We start from the raw sequence: 26,014 nt of genomic DNA, 5'->3' as shown, positions 1-26,014 counted from the left end.
TCCCCTCTGCTGGGTGTTTTGCCTTTGTCCTAGAGAGCTAGTAGGCCCTGCAGGGCTCTATGCGCAGGTGTTAGGTAGGCCTTGTAGGTGTGGTCCCTGGCAGGCAGTCAGGCCGCTGTTCAGCCAGTCCAGCTGCTTTGTGCTTGGAATGCTCACAGCTGACAGGATCCAGCTGCCCTGGGCTTGAGTCTCTCTGGTGGGCGGGACGCCCTGGGACTGAATCAGGCGGCACTGGGGTCCGAGGTTTTGGGCCTGTGGGTGGAGCAGGTAGCCTCTGCTCCAGATGCTCTCCCACCTGAGGTTTCAGGTGTGGGCGCCCCTCTGGAGTTTCATGTGTGGGCCCCCAGTTCGCTAATCTGCGTGCGCGCAGCCAGGCCTCAGTTGTGTGCCGAGGCTCCGGGGCTGCTTATTTCTGGCTGCAGTCCAGGGGTGAGGGGGGAGGGGCACCAGGGGCCGCGACTGGTGCTGAGAGTTCTCTAACTAGCCCCTGAGTGTCTCTATTTTCTTTTTCTTTTTGAGAAATTCTTCCTATTCAAGCCCCCCTCATCCAAACAAGCACCTGGCTGCTCACAGAGCTCAGCCTGGCTCTCTCCCAAGAATCCTGCAGCAGACCCTGCGCCCCGGCCGGGGCTTCAGCCGGCCCTGGTCCCCGAGCAGGTCCCAGGGACCTTATTGTCCTTAAGCACTCTTCTTACCCTCAGATCTTTCAATGTCCTCTATCTTTGGTCTCTGATCTTCATATATGCTGGAATACTGTTGGCTGTTCGCTCTGCTCCTCAGATCAGCGAGGTATTTCCCTGGCGTTGAGGGGAAGTGGACTCTGCTCCCACCTATGTTGCCGCCATCTTCCCTGAATCGAAGTTTTACTTCTAATTTTCATATTTCCATACTACAGGAATTTTTACATAGGTTAATCACTTTTGCAATCAGAAAAACAACTAGTTAGAAATAAATCACTGTAGTAGTTTCCTGGTAGTGACTCAATTTATAAGAATGCACTTATTGCTAGTATTTCAGGAACCTACCTACAAACTAATTTTATACTTATCTAGTGTGATTCTTCTTTGTATATTTTTATATGCTTTTAAAAATTAGTGTAGACTCTAATTTAAAAACCCATGTGTACATAAAACACAACAAATTCTTTAAAGCAAAAATACTAATCAGGTCCTCTGTGGAGAAATTTTGAAGAAGTTACACAGATAAAGGCTTATAACCAGGCTTAAAAGGGAAATAAAAGTAGTGTACTGGGCCAAACAAAATCAAACCAAAAACACTTTTGCTTTTAAGCAGTCCTTGCATCCACCTGAGAGGCAGTGGGAAAGGGAAATAACGAGAACCAGCTGTGCGTGTGCTTCCTTAACATCCAGAAAGACTCTGTACCAGCATGAAGGAGATGATTGCAGTGCTCAGATCCCCCCCCAGCTCAGTGTTCCCTGGGGAACAGGAAAGACTCTCTTGTGGTTCAATAACCACCAGCTGTGATTTTCTTTTTGGTTATGTCAAGAATTTTCCACACAACTCTCTCTGAAGAGTAAAACCAGAATGCGCTGCCTCAGTTCCCCCAAGCATGGCACATTAGTAGAGATCATCATCTATGATGCCATGTCAACAGAGCAGACAGTTGCTGTCCCCAAATGTTGGGCCCAATTCACTGCTACGATGGGGCCATCTATGCTCTGTGACTGGGGGTGCAACCTGTGTAATGATGTAGGACCCAGGCTCCAAAGGATCCCACTCCTGGTCTCTTGGTTTAATGTTTTGTTGAAATTTGAATAAGGTTCCTCATGTTTTTATTTTGCACTGGGTCCTGCAAACCAGGTAACGAGGCCTCGTGCCTCAATACACCAGTGGGACACAGGGAGAATGAGGAGACTGATAGGATGAGAGTTAGGTTCTGGCCTCAGTTCTGCCACTCACAAGCTCATGGCTGAGGCAGGCTACTTTGCTCTGGGCTTTATTTTCTGTGTGTGTGTGTGTGTGTGTGTGTGCATGCACATGAGTATGTACACGCCCTATACACAGTTGCTTGCCTCAATAGATCTCACTGATATAACACACTCTCAGTAATAGCACTGGCTCAAAATGACAGTAATCTCAAAGTAATATAGGTCCACTTCGATAAACAACCACGGCAGTAACTCTGATACACGGTACTGTGGCTGGGGCTGTGGGACAACAGGGACTAACCCTCACTGAGCATGACAGCGTCATACCAAGCCCTCTTCAGCTTTAAACAGAATGTGTCTGTGTTCCAAAAGAGAAACCTGTTGCTTCAATCACCCTGCCCGCTTATACTATATGCTGAGGATAATAAATAATATTACTATTACAGAAACTTTTTATTTTATCTTCAAGTCATACCACACACTAAATAGATTACATGAGGATTAAAAATGAAAATAAAATGGCGCATTGCCAAAGTGCATTAAATTCTGCCAAAACTAAAGTGTGATTTTTTTTAACACATACACAGAAAATGACCAGAAGCATTCATATTACCTTGTTAACTTTCACACCTTCTTTTGGAGTTTGTTTTGTTGCTAGATTATACCCAATCATCTGTTTAGCCAACTGTCCCACAACTTTAGGGCTGAAAGAAAGAGAAAAAAAGAGAGAGAAAAATAAAAGATAATCAATGTCTATGTTGAAAATCATTTTAAAGCCAAGTTCATACTAAAGTTCTCAGGTCCGCACAGCACAGGGTACACCTCCAGCCCAGACTTTCTGTTTATAAATACAATAAATGAATGAAAAGATGGAAGAAAGGAAGGGAGGGAGGGAGGAAGAAAAGAAGAAAAGATTCATGCTTACCTCTCCTATCCTCCCCCCTTGCCCTCAAATAAATTACTGTCATAGTAAAGAGATAATGCTGAAATGCACAACACGTTTAGAGTTGAATAACAAAGACTTGATAGAGAGTAATTTGGGAAAGGTGGGGGATAAAGGTGAGGGCAAGAATCACAAATAATGAATGACAACAGAGGAGAGTGTTCAGTGCTGGGAGACATGGGAGCTAAAGCTGAATAGATAGGCTCAGATGAAGGAAGACTTGGACTGCATCAGACAGGAGAGACAACTGACACCACTGGTAGTAGGGAGCCACTGCAGGTTCTTGAACAGGAAAGTGACATTATGGAAGCAATACATAATTTGCAAATGGTATCATTTCCAACATTTGAAATGAAAAACTGATCATCTAGGAGAGAAGCAGTGTCAAGTTTCACCAACTAGTGAAGAAAAATCCTTTTATGGGAGAAGAGGAAAACTGGGGTATTGCCAGCATCTACCTCTAATTGTTTCCTCTATTTGCTAGCTCCAGCTCCCACCCTCCATATCCCAACCCCCTCTCTCAATGCTCCTTTTCTGTAACTGCTTGGCCCACAGTCAAGGAATTAAAACCTCAGCACTTACTCTTTTGATAAATGAACACCTCCTTTCAAACCACTACTGAAGATACCTTTTCCTCTTCCTCCAGCTAAGATCTGGGCTTTTAAAACAATTTCTTTTGCATCTGAAAAAGATAATTAGGAGTGGGTAGTTGATTTTTAATTATTTTTAAAGCAATAAAGAAATATTTTTATTTCCTTAAGCAATAAGGAAAGTGGCAATGACATATGAAAGTGGTAAAAGCTCTCTCCAACCAACTTTGAAAATAAAGGCAATAAACAATTTCAAAAACATCAATGTGCCTAAATACAAAGTCTGTTTATTGAGGATATTCAAATATTTCTACCAGTTTAATCTAATACTCCACCATCCCAAGGGAAAGTAAGGCATGTGTTCCCTTGCTCATGTGAGTGTCAGAGGATGCTAAATAGATCCAGGCTGTAGTATTAATTTTACTAAGTAATGGCATTCCCATGTGGCAGAGGAACCAGTCTGCCAATCAGAGAAACTAACTAGCTGTCAGTCATCTGAGATGTCCAAGGGAAGACAAGATTGCAAAAGGAAAGTTTCAAAGACAAGATGCAAAGGAAGTATTTAATAACTGTATTATTGGAAACCAACAGTGTTCTGAGCAGTTCCTCTATATATTGACAGGGCTGGGTAACGCAGGAAGAAATAGATTAAAACTAAAAGCAAGCAATATTTTTTAAATGTTGGAGGAATAACAAAACATCCCAGGGGAAAGTGGTTGTGGAATCTTCATTTCTCACTCAAGAAAAGAATGAACCGTTTGTTCTGGTCTCATTTGAGACCAGAGTAATGAACTCAGATGTTTTTATGGGCCCAGCAGGAAAGCTGGATATGCAAAGAAGCCCAGTGATGGAGACAGTTGCCTCAGCAACAGCAGAGCTGCCCTCCTTAACCCTCAGAAAGAAAAAAAAGGCAGTCCCCAAATCAAATGTTTAATGAACCAAACAGTACCCATCTCAGACTACAGCCGACATCCTCTGTGATTCCTATCTGTCTAAAATCAGAGAACTAAACCTGATAATCTTCTCTAAGGCTCTAATAGTTTTCTGACTCTGCAGACCTAGGTTTCAATCCAGCCTTCATCCCTTACCCAGCTGCATAGCATTGGACAAGTTACTTAATATTTCTGAGACTCAGTTTACTTGATTGTAAAATGATGACGAAGATTGTTTCAATAATTAAATAAGATAATACATGTAAATATTTTATCCCAAGAACCTAAAAGCTCATATGATTAATGAAAAGACTATTGCCACAATCAATTAGTTCACTTACTGCCTTTGTATAGTGTAAAGATTCAAAAGGATTATTTCCACTTGGGCAGAGATGGTAAAAAAAAAATGTTAGTATCTGCAACCATTTATGTAAAGTGAGAACTCCATAAATGTTGGCTAATTTCAGCTATTACTATTGATGTTGTTGTTGCTCATAAGCAAGCATGTAAAGGTTCCAACAAAGAGTTTTATCATGAAAGCAAAAGGAGCAGCAGAAGGAGTTGACACCAGGCACTGGGTAAGATAGTCAGTCCACCTGATGTAGTGAATTATTCAAGTTAATTGTCTCTACTTCTTGGTCTTCCTTTCTATTGCATTTGCTTACACTCAGAAAACTAGGGTTCATCTTCTCTCAGAAGCAAACAGCTCTTTCTTTGTTGCAATCTATACCCTCTAGCAATTGTTTCTGCCTGGAAATGAACCATCATAACATCAGTCAAACCACGTCTTAGAATAAAACTGGGTTCCCATCAAACTGAGTAGAAGACAAGTTATGATGACCACTTATTATCAGAAACTCACCAGGAAAGGAAACAAGCAAAAAGAATTTACTGCATATTCATGCTAACGAATGTAAGGAACAGCAGTACTTTAGAGTGCAAGGACTTTAGAGTTAAACAGATCTGAGTGACCACCTCCAACTCCACCCATCACTTCCTTTGTAGTGAAGAGAAGACAGAGGTTCTGAAAGGTAAAAGTAGCATGCTCATCTGTAAAGTGGTCATAATAATTTGTTAGTATGATGTGAAAAAGTAGATGAAATATACTAGGTAAGATGCTTATCTCAACACCTAGCACACTGAAAACAATAGCCAAAATATGATAACTGTGATCATTATAATTATTTTCAGAAATTAACCAAGAGTGGTATATAGGAATATATATCTTTTGAAGATATCAAGTAGAAAAAACTCTTTTTGTGTCTACTCAGACTTTTCACTGTGATCTCTTCAAATTCTTTTAGAAGGATAACCAGCACTCCATTGCCAGTAGCATTACTCATGCCCTTCTCATCCAGAAGAAAAAGATGCTTTCCCTCTAAGCTTTCTAGCAACAAAACTTGAAATGCAGACATAATGCCTAATTGGGCATTGTTAACTGACACTACACAGGAACTAGATCTGCTTTAGGCACTGCCAACAAGACAAAGAACCACTGTAGCCTCAATGAAGTGTTGTTAATTCCATGTGTCACCACATGACCACTCGTGAAAGGACTCCTGTCACCCTGTTAGCAAAGCAACCACTTGGAACACTGTGAAGCTGTATAATCAGTCAGGCATATAGAAAAAGGGAGGGAAACAATCCAGGTGCATCTTCTGCAGCTTATACTACAGGCCAAGAATAAGTTTACTGCTGTCATCTCTTCTGGTCATATCTCCAGGGCTAAATCAGTACAGCCGGTCAGGAGCTCAAAGTACAACAAGTTTCTCACCTTGAGGGAAACTCACATGAAGCAATTTAATTCATGTGGTTATTTACTCAAGGTACTGAAAATTAAGTAAAGTGACCAAATCCTACTGAACAGTCACTAGAGTTTTCATTCAGTATTTACCAAGTTGACTCACACTTAATGTCTTCCATTTTATTTAAAGACCTGATTTCTCCAGAAACTCACACAAATTTCTAGGGTATATATTTTTAATGTTACCTACCTATTCCCAAACAGAAATACAAAAGAATGTCCCATACATGAAATTCTATTTTTGTCTGAATACATAAAATGGCTAAGAATACTTTAAGATAACAACGTAAAAAGAGAGGGAGAAGGAGTGGGTGGTGGGAGGTGGGGCAGGGAAGTCACCTACTCTAGTAAGTTTTGCATGGAAAGAGGTAACACCTATATATGCACTGATAACCATACTAGTGCACTTTTCGTTGGTATCATCAGTTCTGCATACCTCTCAATTCCTTGCTATTAACAATGACTCTCACATGCAGAAGCCAAAACATGCCCCATGTGCATTTTATGTATTCCTTGCCCAGCACATTGGGGATAGGCAGCAGTGCTAATGGTCAGACTCCCTCCCACTCAGTGCGAGAGAAACCCATTTGCTATCATTTATATGTATTTTAAGAGAAAACGCACTTGATAAATTTACAGATATGGAAGATTCTCAAATACCATGTCAATTAAGAGAACAATATTTACAGCCATTTAGAAAGCCTAAAAACATCCCCCATTATAGTTTTGTTACCTCTATTAGCCGCATTAAAATAATGCTTTCTCAAATGTTGTACTCTCATTTTTTACCACAAGTATTATTCTAATTACAATAATACACTTTTATAGCAATTTTATAATCTGCCAATAATCCCATGCTGGGTAATAAACACTCTTGCAAACATTATTAAACCTAAAAATAATAAATTCATTAAGGGACGTATAACATAGAATAAATAGGAAATGTCCTTAATTAGGCGAGCTTGGTAAAGCTGGTTCACTTTGCTTTGTAGAGATAGCATTCTAACAACAGGTAGGCGCAAAACACTGTTCACAAGACACAGTTTGGAACTATAATGCAGAAAGACCATGGCAAATGTCTGAAAATGTTTATCAAGAATATTGATAAACATAAGTTATTTTCAACTATCTTTTTAAAGCAGTTTAGTGAAGAACTGAATGTATTACTGAACTGGTTTTTATTCAGCATTGCTCTCTTCAAAAATATAATACTTTCCTAAATGCAAATACAGCACTTTTGCACTGATATTTCAGTGAGATGGCTACAATGGTGACCATCTACTTCGATTCAATAACACTGGAATTGTTGGGGGAACTAGGATTTCTGTAGTTCACCAACTACAGCAAAATTGGAATATCTAGTTTTCAGCACAGCTATATGGTATAATTTCTACATGGTGATCCCCTTTTGTGAGGTTTGAAAGATTCATTATTTGAAAAAGTTAAAATGTATTACAGATTTACCTATTACTGCAAGGCAAGGAGAAGGGGAGGGTGAGCCAAGAGTCGAAGAATCACAGAAAAATGAACATTTGTAAAGAACATACAGTTATAGAGTGATAAGTTAGAGATCTAACAGCCAATTTCACAAGGAAAATAAGGTAACTTCTGTGTTTTCATTATGACCCCACAGAACTCAAACTTCAAACTCTACAGTCATTTCTGTAATATCTCCTGTAGACTGATTCCAGTTTCCTAAAGTTTCCAAAGTAAGTAGATCATTGGAAAAAGATAATACTGCAGTGACTCTTTCCATATGCCCAATGACATCTCTGAGACTAAAACAATTATTTCAACTTTCAACATGTCTGGCATAGGCTCATCAATGTAGAAACAGAGAATTTCAAACAGACCAAATATCAGAATAAACTGTTCCACCACTGGTCATATACCTTGACTACACTGGGATTAGGGGTCCTTGGCTCCCTATCTGACTGCTGCCCATCGCAATTTAAATGGCACAGGCCTACCACAGTGATTCTCCCATATAAATAAAAGATGGAACGAGGGTCATGTCTAGGTGTGGGGTTTTGTGATACAAACAGGAAGTTGTCCTGGAAGACACTATTTCACATTAACAAAACCTTTACTGATAAGGCTTTTTACTGGAGTTTTAAATCTTAAATTTCCTATTAAATATGGTAGCAAATTAATTCCACATTATTTAAAGTCATTTTTCCATGAAAATGCCACTTTGAACAGTTAGATTATAAAGAAGGTAATAATATTATTTTAACACAAAACATACTTTTGTTTTCAAGGGAAATTTTTAAATTTTAGTTCCTACAAAAATTCCTAAAGTGTGATAAATCATTGTTTTTCATATTTCCATACTGTTAAAAATACTGTATATTTATTATTACATTATAGGCTTCATTAAAATCTATAATGATAAATTAGCCTACTCTTCTGATTTTTTCACTGATATTATTGGATTCATAACCATTAATATATACTTTGATGATAATAAAATTATTAAAGCTAGATAAGTATTACCTATAAAAGGCTCAATTCAGTTGTAATATCTTAGTCTTTTTATAGTTTAATACTAATGAACCAATCTTATATTTGGCCTATTAAATTAAAAAATATATTTCTATAAGAAAGATTAAGGATTGAAAATCCTAACATTGACGGCGATAATACCCATTTGACTTTACTCAAGTACCTATAGCTAATCAAAGAATTTCTAATAGTATAAGATTGCAAGCATAGGACATTAAACAAATGTTTTGCAAATGAAGTTGCTTGAAAAATGACAATTTTTCAGGAAAAAGAAAGAAACAAGTTTTTACAGAAAAAATTTCCAAAAGAAATCTCTACCATGTTTTATATAGATTACAAGATATACACTAATAAAAATATCTGTGTAACATCTGTAACTTCAACAGATCCTAGAAATAGTCATGGAAGATGAAAAGCGTTTATGACCAATACGTTCCTACAGGATTTTGTGGTACATTTTAAGGGAAAGGATAAAGGAAAACCAGCTATAAAAAAAAATCTTTTTTCCCCTCATTTTCAAAGCAAAGACGCATTCAGTCAAGGTTCAATTAGTGGAGCAGAACCGGTCTGAGTCATGGATGAGGGATTTACTGTGGGAGTTAAAGCTCACACAATGCGGGAGATGTTGAGCACACAGCCCAGGCTAGAGCAAATACCTCCTTTAGTGGCAGCTATTTGGAAGCTACCTGATAACTGAGACATAAAAGGGGATCTCCTATTGATCTTAACCAGTGATGAGCAAGAGGAGAAAAATATGTGGCATGTCCAGAACTGACATGATGCTTTTATTTTCAGAGCCAACAGAAATGAGTGAACTTTAAAATGTATGTAATATAAACATTGCCTGGCTGCACACAGACTTAAAGATGTTCCTTTCACTTTCACAACCATATTACCAGTATTCTGAGATCTTCTACCTTCTTGATTAGAAATTTTGTATTTCCCTATTTTCTTTATTTAAGTCAATTCCTCCATCTAGCCTTCCCTTGGTGAGAGGTGTTCTCATGGGCTGTGGTCTGGAGTCTGCTCCACTGTCTGGTGACTGACCTCATTCTGTCACACATAGTCCACTGACCCCACCACTCCAGTTTCCTCCTTGCTTCTCCCATCTGCCATCAAGGAAGATCCTCCAGCTACTCACAAGTAGGTCCTTGCAGAGGGGCTCCTCAAGAAGACTGGCTGAGCCCCTGGTGACTCAGCTTTTTCCTCTGCAGCAGCGTCTCTTATTCCAGAGGACACATTCTCCAGGAGAGATGGACTCAGTCAGGCACATCCTCACTCTAAACCTGGGAGCCCTGTGCCCTCAGAGCTGCAGCCCAGAGATCATCTCGCAGGAACCCTTACCTCTCAAACCAGGCCCAGTATCTGGCTGATTTCACAACTACAGAGGACATTCAAAATCTCCCTCATAGATTTATGACAGCTTGCTCTCCCTCCAAAATGCAGCCAATATTTGTTCTATATCCAATTGTCTCCGTCAACACCATAGTTCTTTGTTTTCCACCTTAGTTTCCAGCAGCATGGTATCAGACATCAGAAGTAAAACCTCCACAGAATTTCCTGGAATACTCCTTTCTCCCCCCTATCCCTCTGGGACTGGTGTGTGGCAGGCTTTCCCAGGATCTGGACCCAATCTCTTGCCTCCCATCATGAAGTGAACAGGCTGTTGTAATGCATAAACATGATTAGGCTGTGTTTAGGGGGAGTCTTTCTACCCTAGAAGAATTCCCAGAACACTTGTCCATTAAACTGAAAACAGAATAACCCCAAACAGGAGATGGCCTGCCTAGTCTTTCACAACGGGAGCCATTATGACGATCAACAAAATCAGCCTGGACTCAGGAACATTACAGACTCTAACAAAGCAGATGTCATCCACCTCTGAAGGCCCTTCCAGTTCAAAGGAAATGCCAGACCAAGGGGGACCCACAGAGCCAGGGAGTGGTTCTGTCAAAGTCAATAATGTGACTGTAGCTTTGCTCATCACACCCCTCATGCCTTCTCCCATGTGCAAGTTTCTACTGAAGGGCACACACATGTGATGGAGAGTGAGATCACCTCATTCTCCTGCAAATGACCAAATGAGACTGCCAGGCAAATAGTGGGCCCTCAGCATACAGTCATTCATTCATAAACATCACTTCCTTTGCCCTGTGAAATCATAATCAGCGTCTGTTAGGAGCTTACTACGAAATAAGATTTGCACTAAGTCTATTCCTTAGCCACATATCACAAATAACCCAACTGAGGCTGAGTTATCCAGTCACATTGCTCACAAGAAACAGAGTCAGGATGTTTAAGCCAGAAAGAAATATCTAGAGATGGTGTTTTAACCCTTTATATACAGCGTCATTACTGGGTTTCCACTCAACATTTTATTAGGAAAATTTCCAATCACATGAAAAAGCTGAAAAAGTAAACATCCACATAGCACCCAGATCCTACCACTGCTAACATTTCACTATGTTTGTTTTATCACATCTCTCTCCATTCTTCACAGCCCGCCTTTTTTTCCCATGCATTTCAAAGTTACTGTTACCCTTAAATGCTTCAACACACAACTCAGTAACTAAAGTCTGGTATTTGTTTACAGTTCCTTTTTGGAGAGAGATAAAATTTACACACAGTGATTGCCCAAATCTGAAGTGTGTTGTTCAACAGGCTTAGACAAACACATACAGTGTCCAGCACAAATAACAACGCTTTTTATTATAAAATCCTAGGCATGCAATTCTATAACACACCAATATCACACTCAAGCACACCATATGACATTTTAGGTGAAATGTTCAAAATAAAATTATAAATTATTACACCCATATTATTACCCTACCAACCATCCTCAAGCAGGCATTACTTCTGCCAGACCCTATATATCTGCATGATTCAAGTCCCAATCAAGAAATACATTACTGTTTCTGAGAACACATAACAGTGTCCTTAGTACAAAATATGTAAATAGACAAGCATTGTCAACTGGGATCTATAGCCTCTTACCTGAATTTTCACTGAAACTAAACACAACAAATATTCAATGTATATACCTCAGCACGAAGATCAACACCTGATACCTGGCCTACAGCAGGCACCCACCGGGTCTCCAAGTATTCAATGGCATCTACAAAGGAATCAGCTTCTCCCCCACCAACTCTAAATCAAAATCCTGTTTGAAATATTCCTAAATTAGTCAATGATATATAAAATACTGATTTCAAAAGGGATTTTTTTTTACCATGAACAAATAAAACTTTTTGAAAATAATCATTTTTAAACATGAATTTTTACAGCAGTGATGTTTTGTAAATCCAGGGGAAACTACAGACGATAACTGTACAAAAGGTGTTTCCTTGCACATGTCTTTCCTGCGAATTTGGTGTGACTATTCCATGTTGAACGGGGAGGTAAATTCCCCTGGGGGTAACCTGCAACCTCCAGAAAAAGCAGGATGATGCTTGGAGCCTGGGTCTGGCGCTTAAGTGATGGAGTGATGAAAATGACAATCTTTAACCCAAAGCTCTTCTACGCTGTTAGCATCATTGTCACTTGCCTGAAGCTTAACATTGTGGGACTCCAGACTTCTGATAAGCCTGCAGTATTTTTGAAAGAAAACCACCAGAAAGTATTTAGAAAAGCCAAAACATATCTATGTTACCAACTGTAGTGCGTTACTCTCTTGAAAACTTTAGAAAACACAGACATAAATGCCTTTAAAAAGGTTGAAATGTTATAAAGCCCATATCAACAGTGGTTACCTACAGGGTCTTGGGGTTCAAATGATTTTTACTTTCTTTTTTATAGTTTCGCACTTTTTACAGTGACTGTTTATTTCATTTATAATCAGGGAAAAACTACCTTACAATTTAAATAAAACATGTTTATTTGACTTTGGTAAGAGTAGTAACACTATTATTGCTAAGTGGGAGAAAAAAGCTTGCTGTAATACAAAATATATACCATTAAATGTATGTACACGTATACGTATATAATGTATATACTAAGGATAAATTATGAATTAAAAAACACAAAGTATTAACTGATTATTTGGAGGGGAGTAGATTATGGGTAACTTTTTCTTCTTTTTGATTGCAAATTTGCTACAAAGACCATGTATTACTTCTGTTAATAGTAGGGGGAGGGGAATAGCAGCTATTTCTAAAGTGAGCTTATTATGCATCGGACTGTATCGGTGCCTGACATGTACACAGAACACAGCCACTGGGATCTATGCAGCTCACCACCTCCCACCAGTTCATAGATTGTGTGACTCAGAACGGAAGGCAGGGGCAAAACCTGCCCCTTGTCAGTTCACACCAGCTGACTGTCCACTTCAAAGCCAGCCATGGTGTTCAGACCTGGAAGCACATCCATCCACACTTGCCAGAATTAGTTGTAGGTAGGCTGAACGTTCGTCCCTGTGAGACTCGGGACACTGTGCCTCGAGTCATGTTTCCTTATGGGTGACTCAAACAGGTGAAACACCCTCTCAGGGTATCCCTGAGCTCCAACGCGAAATCAGTAACATCTCCTTTCCATGTACAGAAACATACCGTCCCTGTTAAGTCCCTCCTAAAGAAGATAATGGAAATGACTAAAGTGCAGTGGGCAAATTCAGGAGCCATGGGTCTGGCAGTCATGGACTAGTACCCAGGCTTTGCCCCTTACAGTAAGCTGAGTCACCATGACCAGAAAATAGAGCCTCAATTTTCTCATAAAATAAAGCTGATAAAAACAGTGCCTGCCTTTCAGAGTCAATATAAGTATTTTATGAGAAGAAAAAGTAAAGCACTTAACACAATGCCTGGCTTATACTTAAACTTGCATGATAATTTTATCAAGTAAATGGTAGATGATGATGATAGTGATGAATACTCTGTCCACTGAGGAGGATAATTTATGATGAATAGTAAAATCTAATACTGACTTTTATATCAGCGTTAAGAATACATCAACTACCCATCTTGTATTTTTTCCAGTCATTCAGAAATGATGAAATGTGCTCATGGTTGGACGAGAACATGTGAATTCACATGGCGATAAAAATGGTCAGATGCCTTCCAGAGCAGCCCAAATCTACAGATGTGCAGCACTGCCCTGCCACACCCAGATGGATTCCCCCTTTTGGAAGTAAACTGGGTATCTCCGGATCACAGACAGGAGCCCTGCAGGAACGCACACCGTGCTTTCGTTTACATTTGAGCAACTTGTTTACTTCCAAGGCTTGTATCTATCTTTGTTTTTGTCTGTCCCCCTTTTGATATTTGTGGTTGTTTTGTGGCACAAATGGCCCTGGCCCATCCCACAGGATTCCCGACAGAGAATATGTCCCTTGACTCCATCTGGAGCTGTTCGCATCGGGATTCATTGGCACACTGAGCACATGCCCCCACCTCTTCACAGGTGCTGGGGAGGCCCTGCGCTAAGGCAGGCTGCAGGGGAGGGAAAATAAGTGGGGAAGCAAGCTAGACTCTGAGCTTAGCTGGTGTTTGTACATCAATGGTAGGACACATGGTTATCTGTCCTTTAGTACCACTGCCACTATTGCTGTTATTATTACTATGCTGGGTGGGAGGGTGGGCAACCCATGTCATTGCCCTGTGGCACAGTCTGAATGAATGTTTCTTCTTTAACTCTTTGGTTGTCGGACTTCCATACAGTTAAGATTTTCTGGCAGTTCTGGTTATTTTTTGTTTTTAAATTTGTTGCTGCCTTTCTTTTGGTTGTGCAAGGAGGCAAAGTGTGTCTACCTATGCCTCCATCTGGGCCAGAAGTCTAGTTTTTCTTTACATTTTAAATTGAATTTATAAATTGAATATACCCATTTTCTTTTCTTGTGTACTTCAATTGTCTGACCCAATAAGTAAAAGCTTCTCAAGTATTAAATTATACCAATAAAAGATTCAGTGAACTTTAAAAGCATTACAACATTGTTAAAATCGTTGTAATATATAACATAACTTTATATTTCAATATAAAAATTACAATGGTAATGTCAATTACACAATTGAAAACATATAAAATGGAATCAGTATATACTGTTTTAATAAAAAAATCTCTTAAACATTACAAATACATCAACTAAAAATATATACAGAAAATTAATAATTAATTAGGGTTAATCATATGGGTTTCAGAAATTTCATCATCTGTTTACTAAGTTCTAAATCTAAATGGGGTTAAAAGTAACCTAACAACTAAGACAACACTTTTCAAATCCCATGTCATAGATGAGGTCACAACTCCAAGGAATTGAGGTTACCCTCTTAGTCAGTGTAGGAGCAGTTTTTCATGTGCTGTTGACACACAAGTTAGAACAATTTTTAATAGTTACGGAAACAAATGGAGAGAAGCCCCCCCATAGTCATTCTTTTAAACTTCCACACATCCTGTCGCTTGGTCTAGAGATAAAATGCAGCAGTCACTGCACCTCTACAAATTTGGTAAGGCTTCCTTTACATACCTCTCTACTGCCTCATGGAATTTAGAATTATTTTTGTTTCCTTCTCGTACAGTAGTGTTAGTATTAGTTATAATTAGGTTAGATATTGAGGGACCAAAAGTTTTTTTGTTCTTTTTTATAGAGACTGTGTTTATTTATTTTTAGAGAGAGGGGAAGGGAGGGAGAAAGAGAGGGAGAGGAACATCAGTGTGTGGTTGCCTCTCTCACAACCCTTACTGGGGACCTGGCCTACAACCCAGACATGTGCCCTGACTGGGAATTGAACTGGCAACCCTTTGATTCACAGGCTGGCACTCATTCACTGAGCCACACCAGTGAGGGCAGGACCAAAAGTTTTAAATAATAATTTTAAAACATCAAGTAACACAGAAGTTTATTTTTCTCTCACATAACATCCTGAGGTTCATTAACAACTAATGTCATGATTCCACAACTGTCCCAGTCCTCCATCACATCACTCGCTTCCTTGCCAAACTGGCTGCCACTGCCTAGAACTAAATCACAAGTCCAAAACTACCTATGACGGAGACTGAGAAACAGAGTCTTCATTCCGGGCAGGCATGGACTTGATGAAACACTGGGGAGCCCCAGTCCATGAGAATAAAGTGTGTTGAGGAGAGAAAGGGAGGTGTCACCAAGGTACTGCAGAACACCTGGAGCCCAAGTTCACTGTCACTGTGGGAGGGGGGAGGGGGGTGCTCATAGACACTTGCCAGATATAAGACAGTGTGGAGTCGTGGGCAGAAAGCATAGTTGGGAAATTGGTCATCCCACTGGGTTACAAGAAATCGACTGAGGAAATATATATACTGGAAATAAAAGAAAGCCATGTTTCCTACTATTGGAGAAAGTATTTCCAAACATAGAAAGGTAGAAGGCGGGGGAGTGCAGCGAAGATGGCGGCGAGATAGGTGGGAGCAGAGTCCACTTCCCCTCAATGCCAGTGAAACACCTAGCTGATCTGAGGAGCAGAGCGAACAGCCAACAGTATTCCAGCATATATGAAGATAGGAGACCAAAGATAGAGGACATCAAAAGATCAGACGGTGAGACAAGAAAACCTGGAGTGCCGAAAAGACTAGAGTAAGACTGTGTTACACCCACAAACGTCAGCTCAAGACCAGTGAGCACAGGAGATTAAGGAGACAGCACCACTGAATCCCATTGACATTCTACCATAGAAGTTCATACCATAAACCCAGGGAGTCAGAATAGAGGAATTTAAGAAGCAGAGGCTAACAAGAAGAGTCTCACAAACAATGGGAAGACAAAGAAACAATTCCCAAATGAAAGGAAAGAAGGAAGCCTCAGAAAGAATGCTAACTGAAAAAGAGGCAAGTCAACTATCAGATACTGAGTTCAAAGCAATGGTCATCAGGAAGCTGACTGAGCTCTCTGAGCTCAAAGAGAACTACCAGAAACTACAGGGAAACTACAATAAACTAGCCGCAAACTATATCAAAATGAAAAAGGAAATAGAAACTATCAACAAGGGCCAAGAGGAAATGAAGAATACAATTTCTGAATGGAAAAACACAGTAGAAGGAATGAAAAGCAGACTTGATGAAGCAGAGGATCGGATCAGCAAGCTGGAGGACAAGGTAGAAAAAAACACACAGAAAGAGCAAGAAAAGGAAAAGAGGCTCAGAAAGAATGAAGAGGGATTAAGGGAAATGCAGGACAACGTGAAACGTAACAATGTCCGTATAATAGGAATACCAGAAGGAGAAGAAGAGCAAGGGATAGAAAACCTGTTTGAAAAAGTAATGATGGAAAATTTCCCTAATCTGAGGAGAGAAAAAGTCACCCAAATCCAGGAAACACAGAGAGTCCCAAGCAAGAGGAACCCAAAAGAGGCCCACCGCAAGACACATCATAATTAAAATGGCAAAATTCCAAGACAAGGAGAGGATCTTAAAGGCAGCAAGGGACAAACAGGAAGTAACATACAAGGTAGCCCCAATAAGGTTAGCAACTGACTTCTCAATGGAAACGTTCCAAGCCAGAAGAGAATGGCAAAAAATATTCCAAGTACGGAGAACCAGAGGCCTGCAACCAAGACTACTTTACCCAGAAAGGCTCTCAATCAAGATAGAAGGCCAAATAAAGAGTTTCCCAGACAAAAGAAGTCTAAAAGAATACACTTCCACCAAACCAGCTCTGCAAGAGATGCTAAAGGGACTGCTTTAAGGAAAGGAAGGAAAAGAGAAAGACAAAGGAACACAGGTATGAAAAAATGGCAATGAATAACTACCTATCAGTAATAACCTTAAATATACGTGGATTAAATGCTCCCATTAAAAGACATAGAACAGCTGAATGAATGGGAAAACATGACCTGCACATATGCTGCCTAGAAGAGACGCATCTCAGGACAAAAGACATACACGGACTGAAACTGAAGGACTGGAAACAAATTTTCCAAGCAAATGGACAGGAAAAAAAAGCAGGGGTAGCAATACTCATATCAGACAAAATAGACATCCAAAGAAGGGCCATAAAGACAGACCCAGAAGGTCACTTCATAATACTCAAAGGAAGAATCCACCAAGAAGACATAAACATTGTAAATATATATGAACCCAACATAGGAGCACCCAAATACATCAAGAAAATCCTGGAGGATTTCAAGAATGATATTGACAGCAACACAATTATAGTAGGGGACTTTAACACTCCACTATCAAAAATGGACAGGTCTTCCAAACAAAATATCAAGAAGGATATTGTGTCACTTAACAATACCCTAGAGGAAATGGACTTAACTAATATATATAGAGCTTTTCATCCCAAAGAAGCAAAATACACATTGTTTTCAAGTGTACATGGAACTTTTTCAAAGATAGATCATATGATAGGACTCAAAACAATCCTCAACAAATTCAAGAAAACTGAAATCATACCAAGCATTTTCTCTGACCACAAGGGACTGAAACTAGAAACCAAGCCCAAAGGAAAAAAGCCAAAACACTCAAAATCATGGAGACTGAATAGCATGCTATTAAACAATGAATGGGTCAAGAATGAGATTAGGGAAGAAATCAAAAACTTTCTGGAAACAAATGAAAATGAACTCACAACAACCCAAAACCTATGGGACACGGCAAAGGCAGTCCTGAGAGGGAAGTTCATAGCAATACAGGTCTACCTTAAGAAGATAGAAACATTTCAAACAACCTAAACCTATGCCTACAAGAACTCGAGGAACAACAACAAAGACAGCCCAGAGCAAGCATATGGAAGGAAATAACCAAGATAAGAGCAGAGTTAAATGACATAGAGACTAAAAGCACAATTCTAAGGATCAATGAATCCAGGAGCTGGTTCTTTGAAAAGATAAACAAAATCGACAAGCCTTTAAGTGGGCTCATCAAGAAGAAAAGAGAGAGGATCCAAATAAACACAATTAAAAATGAAAAAGGAGAGATTACAACTGATACCACAGAAATACAAAGGATTGTAAGAAATTACTATGAGGATTGTAAGAAATTACTATGAAGAACTATATGCTAAAGAAATTTGAAAACCTAGGTGAAATGGACACATTGCTAGAAAAATATAATCTTCCAAAACTGAATGAAGAAGAAGCAGAAAGACTGAACAGAGCAATAACAGCAGACGAAATTGAGGAAGTAATCAAAAAACTCCCAACACACAAAAGCCCTGGACCAGGTGGTTTCACAGGAGAATTCTACAAACCATTTAAGGAAGAGCTAACCCTTATCCTTCACAGACTATTCGAAAAAATACAAACTGAAGGAAGACTCCCAAACTCTTTTTAGGAAGCCAGCACCATCCTAATCCCAAAACCAGATAAAGACACAACAAAGAAAGAAAACTTCAGGCCAATATGGCCGATGAACATAGACGCTAAAATTCTCAACAAAATATTGGCAAACCGCATCCAGCAATACATTAAAAAGATCATCCACCATGACCAAGTGGGATTCATCCCAGGGATGCAAGGATGGTACAATATTCACAAATCAATAAACATAATACATCACATCAATACCTGCAAAGACAAAAATCACATGATCATATCAATAGATGCACAAAAAACATTTGATAAGATTCAGCACCCATTTCTGATAAAAACACTCAGCAAAGTGGGAATAAAGGGAGCATTCCTCAACATAATAAAGGCCATATATGAGAGATCTACTGCCAACATCATACTCAAGGGACAAAATCTTAGAGCTTTCCAGCTAAGATCAGGAACAAGACAAGGATGCCCTCTCTCACCACTCCTATTCATCATAGTATTGGAAGTTCTAGCCACAGCAATCAGACAAGAAAAAGAAATAAAAGGCATCCAAATTGGAAAGAAGGAAATGAAACTGTCACTGTTTGCAGATGACATGACAGTGTACATGGAAAATCCTATAGACTCCACCCAAAAACTATTCGACCTAATAAATGAATTTGGCAAAACAGCTGGATACAAAGTCAATATTCAGAAATCAAAGGCATTCCTGTACACCAACAACGGAACTGCAGAAACAGAAATCAGGAAAAAAATCCCATTTGATATAGCAACAAGAAAAATAAAGTACCTAGGAATAAACCTAACCAAGGAGGTAAAAGACCTGTACTCAGAAAACTACACAACACTGAAGAAAGAAATTAAGGAAGACACAAACAAATGGAAGCATGTACCATGCTCATGGATTGGAAGAATTAACATCATCAAAATGGCCATACTACCCAAAGCAATTTATAGATTCACTGCAATCCCTATTAGAGTACCCATGACATATTTCACAGATATAGAACAAACATTGCAGAAATTCATATGGAACCATAAACAACCCTGAATAGCTGCTGCAATTTTGAGAAAGAAGAACAAAGCAGGAGGGATCACAATACCTGATATCAAACTGTATTACAAAGCCACGGTAATCAGAACAGCCTGGTACTGGCATAAAAACAGGCACATAGACCAATGGAACAGAACAGAGAGCCCAGAAATAAACTCAAGTCTATGCGGTCAATTAATATTTGACGAAGGAGGTAGAAGCATAAAATGGAGCAAAAACAGCCTCTTCAACAGATGGTGTTGGGAGATCTGGACAGCTACTTGCAAAAAAATGAAACTCGATCACCAACTTAGGCCATACACAAAAATAAACTCAAGATGGATAAAAGACTTAAATATAAGTCGTAACACCATAAAAGTCCTCGAGGAAAACATTGGCAGGAAAATCTCAGACATTCCACGCAGCAACATCCTCACAGACATGTCCTCTAAAGCAAGGGATATAAAGGAAGGAATAAACAAATGGGACCTCATCAAAATAAAAAGCTTCTGCATGGCTAAAGAAAACAGCACCAAATTACAAAGAGAACCAACAGTATGGGGAAACATATTTGCTAATGATACCTCAGACAAGGGCCTGATCTCCAAAATATATAAAGAACTCACACAACTCCACTCCAGGGAGACAAACAACCCAATTAAGAAATGGGCAAAGGACTTGAACAGACACTTCTCCAAGGAAGACATACAGAGGGCCCAGAGACATATGAAAACATGCTCAGCATCACTAGCCATCAGAGAGATGCAAATTAAAACCACAATGAGGTCCCATCTCACACCAGTCAGAGTGGCCAGCATAAACAAATCCACAAACAAATGTTGGAGAGGATGTGGAGAAAAGGGAACCCTAGTGCACTGTTGGTGGTAATGTAGACTGGTGAGGCCACTGTGCAAAACAGTATGGAATTTCCTCAGAAAACTAAAAATGGAACTGCCCTTTGACCCAGCAATTCCGCTGCTGGGATTATACCCTAAGAACACTGAAACACCAATCGAAAAGAACCTGTGCACCCTAATGTTCATAGCAGCACAATTTACAATAGCCAAGTACTGGAAGCAACCTAAGTGCCCATCAGCAAAGGAGTGGATCCAAAAACTATGGTATATTTACACAATGGAATTCTATGCAGCAGAGAGAAAGAAGGAGCTTATACCCTTTGCAACAGCATGGTTGGAACTGGAGAGCATTATGCTAAGTGAAATAAGCCAGACAGTGAGGGACAAATACCATATGATCTCACCTTTAACTGGAACATAATCAATAGAAGAAAAAAGCAAACAAAATATAACCAGAGACATTGAAGTTAAGAACAATCTAACAATAGCCGGGGGGGGGGTGCGGGGAGGCGGGGCGGGGACAGTGGGAAGAGGGGATTACAGGAACTATAAAGGACACATGGACAAAACCAAGGGGGAGGGTGGAGGTGGCGGAGGGAGGTGGGTTCAGCTGGGGTGGGGTGGAGGGATGGGGAGAAAAGGCATACAACTGTAATTGAACAACAATGAAAATTTAAAAAAAAAAAAAAAGAAAGGTAGAAGGCTAGAATGAACTCTGCGATTCAGGATTGGAATTGTAGGTACTGATATAAATACACTGTTTATTGTAATTTATATAAACAAAGAAGTGGTTATTGATGTTATGTGTATATATATTGATGTGTGTATGTAGAGTAAAATGAATGCATATATTTTATATTTTTACATACATAAATGTGTATACACATATACACATACATGTTTGTGTATGTATACACACCCAACTATCTCGGATGGCCTAACAGCAATTAAAACCTCAACATAATGAGCACTAGCACATGCCCAGACTTTGGTTTTTAAATATTATCACTACTGAAAAGAACAGTATCCCTTCTGAGGGAAATGGCTGATAGAGGGCTTGACCAAGAGAAGTATAAGTTGAAATAGGGACATCTTGTACAAGAAAGCCAGAAAGTACATGTCAAAAAGACTTAGGAATGGATGACAATTGATTGAATAAAACAAGAATTTATAGACCCTTGCTGATATAAATAAATAAGGCAGAAGAAAAATCTTCCTTACAGATTTTATTTATTTGTAAGATCTTATTTGTAAGATCCAACTTACAAATTTGCACAAATGATGGAAATGAGGATCTCCAATTGGCAGCCATCATAGAGATAAGTGAGGAGTTGTCCATGAAGGTCACAGTTGGGTGGAAGTTAGGAGATGAACTTGATATACGTGTAATCTGAGAACAGCTCCCCACAAAATTCTAACCAATTACAAAGGGAAAATGTAAAATCTAAGGTGGGGAAACTTGACAGACACCAATTTGACCAGTGGTGGGACAGGCCATATACTTGCTAATGTGACCAACTATGAACAGCTGCCCATGATTTTTAGGGCATTTTTTACCAGGAATGCAGGACAATGGAAAGACCCCGGCTGAGAAACATTCTACAGAAGGAAAGCCCTGGACACTTTTAAACAAGGTCCTTAAGGAAAGAGAAACACCAAGGAAATGTTCCAAAGTAGAGGTGATTAAATAGAGGTGACAATTAAATGCAACGTGTGTTCCTGACTTGGATCCTGGTTCAGGAAAGCAAACAACACACTGTTGAGGCAGTTGGTGGAACATGGACGGCTGTGGTCACCAACACTGTTTCCTGACCTGGAGGACTGAATGGTGATGATGTGGGAAAGTTTCCTTGATTTGAGGAAATACATACCACAGTGTTTAGGGTGATGAGGCATCATGTATGTAGCTTGTTCTCAAATGTTAAGAGTTGGGGAATCTAGGTGAAAGTGATAAGCAGTTGTTTGTATGGGACTTAGAATTCTCCGTAAGTTTGAAATTACTTCAAAATAAAGTACCAAGCAAAAAACATTCAGGGCCCCATTGTTTAGGAAGAAAAAGGAGCCCTGATATTAAGAAACAGCAAGTGGTCTTTGCTTATCAGGCCACAAATCACACTAACGGATCTGTTGTTACCTTAACATCATTTCCTTCCCTCTGTCCATCAAAAAGATCCCAATGTGCTTTATGCCCAAACCAGTCAGTTACCACAGGCAACATGTTTTGGGCCAGATAACACAGGGTTTTCAACATCACAGTACCTGCACAGCATTTGAGAACTTCTGGACATTATTCTGCCCCGAGAAATAGGAGAGTGGAAGCTGGAGAACAAAAATAATACCCAGGCAATATAGAAAAGTAAGGCAGCACAAACTATAGAAGATAAAAGAGAAATGAGCGCAGGTTTCAGAGATAAAGAAAGGGGGCACCTTTACACCACCACAAGGGCCTTCCACCACTAGCACAAAGTCCACCCTAGCCTGGTAGTTGTCCAGAAAGTCTGATCAATGTGTCTCTCAACAACTGAATTCTAGACATGGCTCTTATGGATATAACTTATGACCTGTCACTCACAGGAAAAGGAATGAAGACTAGGAAAAATCTCCTTCCTGGTTGTAAATCCATGGATTCTGTCCTCAATGAGCTAATACAAGGTTAAGCTAATATCACAAATTGTGTAGCAATTTATAACACTATTGTTAATGTCAACTTAGATGAATAAAGACTACATCTAATGCCTATAATAATTATTAATTTTTAAAATGAACACTTTTTCTTTTTTCACACTCATATTCAGTCTATAAACATTTATTTAATTCCTGCTACTCTGTGTCTTGAACTGAACACCAAAATGAATAAAATAGCCAATTCCCTGAGTCCACAGTCTTCAGGAGACCAACATAAACTAAAAAATTTCATAAAAATTACAGATAATATCAAATTATTCACTATTTCTAGGTTTACCAAGTAAAGTGTCAGATCTTAGGTTATATTTTTATTTTAGCTTATTTTACTCTATTTTAAAGTTGGGAACCTAATTAGGGAAGCTGGACATACTCTAGCTGCAGACTTACTACCTAAATATATCGAGCCATGTGCTATATCACTTAAATCAGTGGTTTCCATGGTCCATGGCTGAGCTGGATCAGAACCACAGGCAGTACTTCTTAATAATTTAGAAACCTAGAACTAATGAATCAAAATCCCAGGAATCAGATTCAGAATTCAGTGCTTTTAAGAGTTACTCAGTAGTTTTTGATACACAGCTAAGTTTGAGAACTTCTGATTTAAATAACTGTGAGTAATCCAGTAAGAGTGACCTTAGCTCACTATAACACTAGCTGGCCAAATAAAAAACAGTCCCTTAGCTGTGAAATTCACAAGACTGCTGATTAATTTATTTGAATATGATTAAACTGCTTCCCTCTACCCTAGGTTTGTGGACAGCAAGAAACTGAAATGTTTGCTGCAGCATCCATTATTAATGCTATTGCTTTCCAAAGCCTATCCCTTTGACCTCTGTTTATCCCTTCTGGTCTCCCATATGAATTTATAGTTACTTGTTGTTATACGCAATTACATCATGCTGAGTATGAGGACACCCCACAAGCTGTTAGCTATATTAACTTAATAATAGATTTCAGGGTGTGATTTCCAATTAATTTCATTTTCCATATGCGTATGCAGCTCTGTGGGATGCCGGAATTATAGAGTAGCCATATGGTGCCTCATAAGTAACAATTAAAACTAATTTTCTATTCTTTGACAGTAAAAAAAAAATCATACTGTTTAAATGCCACAGAGAAAATTGAAACTTCCACTGCATCTGTAGCTCTCTGGAAAGATGTCCCACTTTTCCCTCTGGTCCTGATACTTTAGCTCCAGTGTGGCAGTGGATGGTGAGGGCTGAAGTCCAACCTGGCTTCTGGTGTATTGTTTCCTCATCACCCTCACCCCAGCAGAATACCTAAGAACAGGTGTGAGAAAGTGCTGGTCTTTCTATTCCACATTTGTGAGCTGGCTTGAAAGAATAGTCGCCTTCTGAAATGGACACTGTCTGGTAATAGAACCTTTCTACAGACCCATTTCCAAAAGGCCTGTCTGTGAAACAGCGCTGCGATCTGCCCATGCCAAAGGGAAAACAAGCAGTCCCACAGAAAGCAAGTAATGTTTTTCAAGCAGTAAATGTAAATATACTAAGCTGGGAGGACTGTGGGATGAGCTGCTCCCTCTGGAAATTCAGGCTCCTGTGTTAATCTGATGTGTGATCCTTTTATACTTATCACATGGTAAAATTTGGTCGAATCCCAACAGTCCAATTTAAGCAGATTCATCAGCTGGGAAGTTAAAAAAATAAAGCAACACATATTGAGACTCTATTCAAGATAAACAGTGGGGCAGAAAATAAAAATCCTTTCCTTTATTAGCCTTTCACAATTTTCAACCCTAAACATGTGAATTTTTTATGTGAGAGCAAATATCACAGTACAGATTTACTTTAAAGAATTTCTTAGCTGTTTTGATGAAAACAGGGCTTACCCTCATTATTTCATATTTTATGACAAATCCCCACTACAATTAAGGTAAGCAAACAGGACGAGCAGAAAAAACTATGGGGACTGAAGCAGGAGGTTATAGGTCTCCACAGATTCTCACGTGAATTCGGTGAAATCTCCGTTTTATTTCCTTAGTTAGAAAAAATATCATGGGTAAAACTGAGTGAAATCAGTATCAAAAATTTCATCAACAAAATTATAATTGCTGCAAAAACTCTGAGTCTATTGCATAGGTTGAATTGGGTTCCCCCATAATTCATAGGTTGAAGTCCTATCCCCCAGTAACTCAGAATGTGACCTTATTTGTAGATAGACATTGCACATCTCATTAATTAAGATGAGATCATTAGGGTGGGCCCTAACCCAATATGACAGGAATTGTTATAAAAAAACATCTGGAGACAGACACACACACAGGAGAACACCATGTCACGAGGAAGACAGAGATTGGGGTGATGCTTCTACAAGCTAAGGAATTACAGAGATTGCCAGCAAATCTCCAGAAGACAGGTGAAAGGCAGAGAACAAATTCTCCCTCAGCCTCAGAAGGAACCACACTGCCTCCAGACTTCTAGAGACTTCCAGCCTCCAGAACTGTGAGACAATAAATTTGTGTTATTTTGTTAGAGCAGCCCTAGTAAGTCATGTCATGAAGATATAAGACATGAGAGCTGGCTTCAGGCC

At 39.3% G+C, this 26,014-nt stretch overlaps 1 protein-coding gene across 2 annotated transcripts in view; it reads right to left on the bottom strand.

Annotated features, from left to right (window-relative positions):
- The window catches only part of SUCLG2 (succinate-CoA ligase GDP-forming subunit beta), a 283,719-nt gene that overhangs the window by 148,558 nt on the left and 109,147 nt on the right, over positions 1 to 26,014 (bottom strand). For both annotated transcript variants that reach the window (XM_071222260.1, XM_024556623.4), the window contains exons 3-4: positions 3,415 to 3,514; positions 2,503 to 2,593 (exon numbers count right to left, since the gene is read on the bottom strand). In XM_071222260.1, coding sequence (XP_071078361.1) covers positions 2,503 to 2,593; positions 3,415 to 3,514 — 191 coding nt within the window. The remainder of the gene's footprint in view (positions 1 to 2,502; positions 2,594 to 3,414; positions 3,515 to 26,014) is intronic.

Source organism: Desmodus rotundus, chromosome 8 (genome assembly GCF_022682495.2).
Source record: "Desmodus rotundus isolate HL8 chromosome 8, HLdesRot8A.1, whole genome shotgun sequence".
Lineage (NCBI taxonomy): Eukaryota > Metazoa > Chordata > Mammalia > Chiroptera > Phyllostomidae > Desmodus > Desmodus rotundus.
This window is presented reverse-complemented; position numbering and strand designations above follow the sequence as displayed.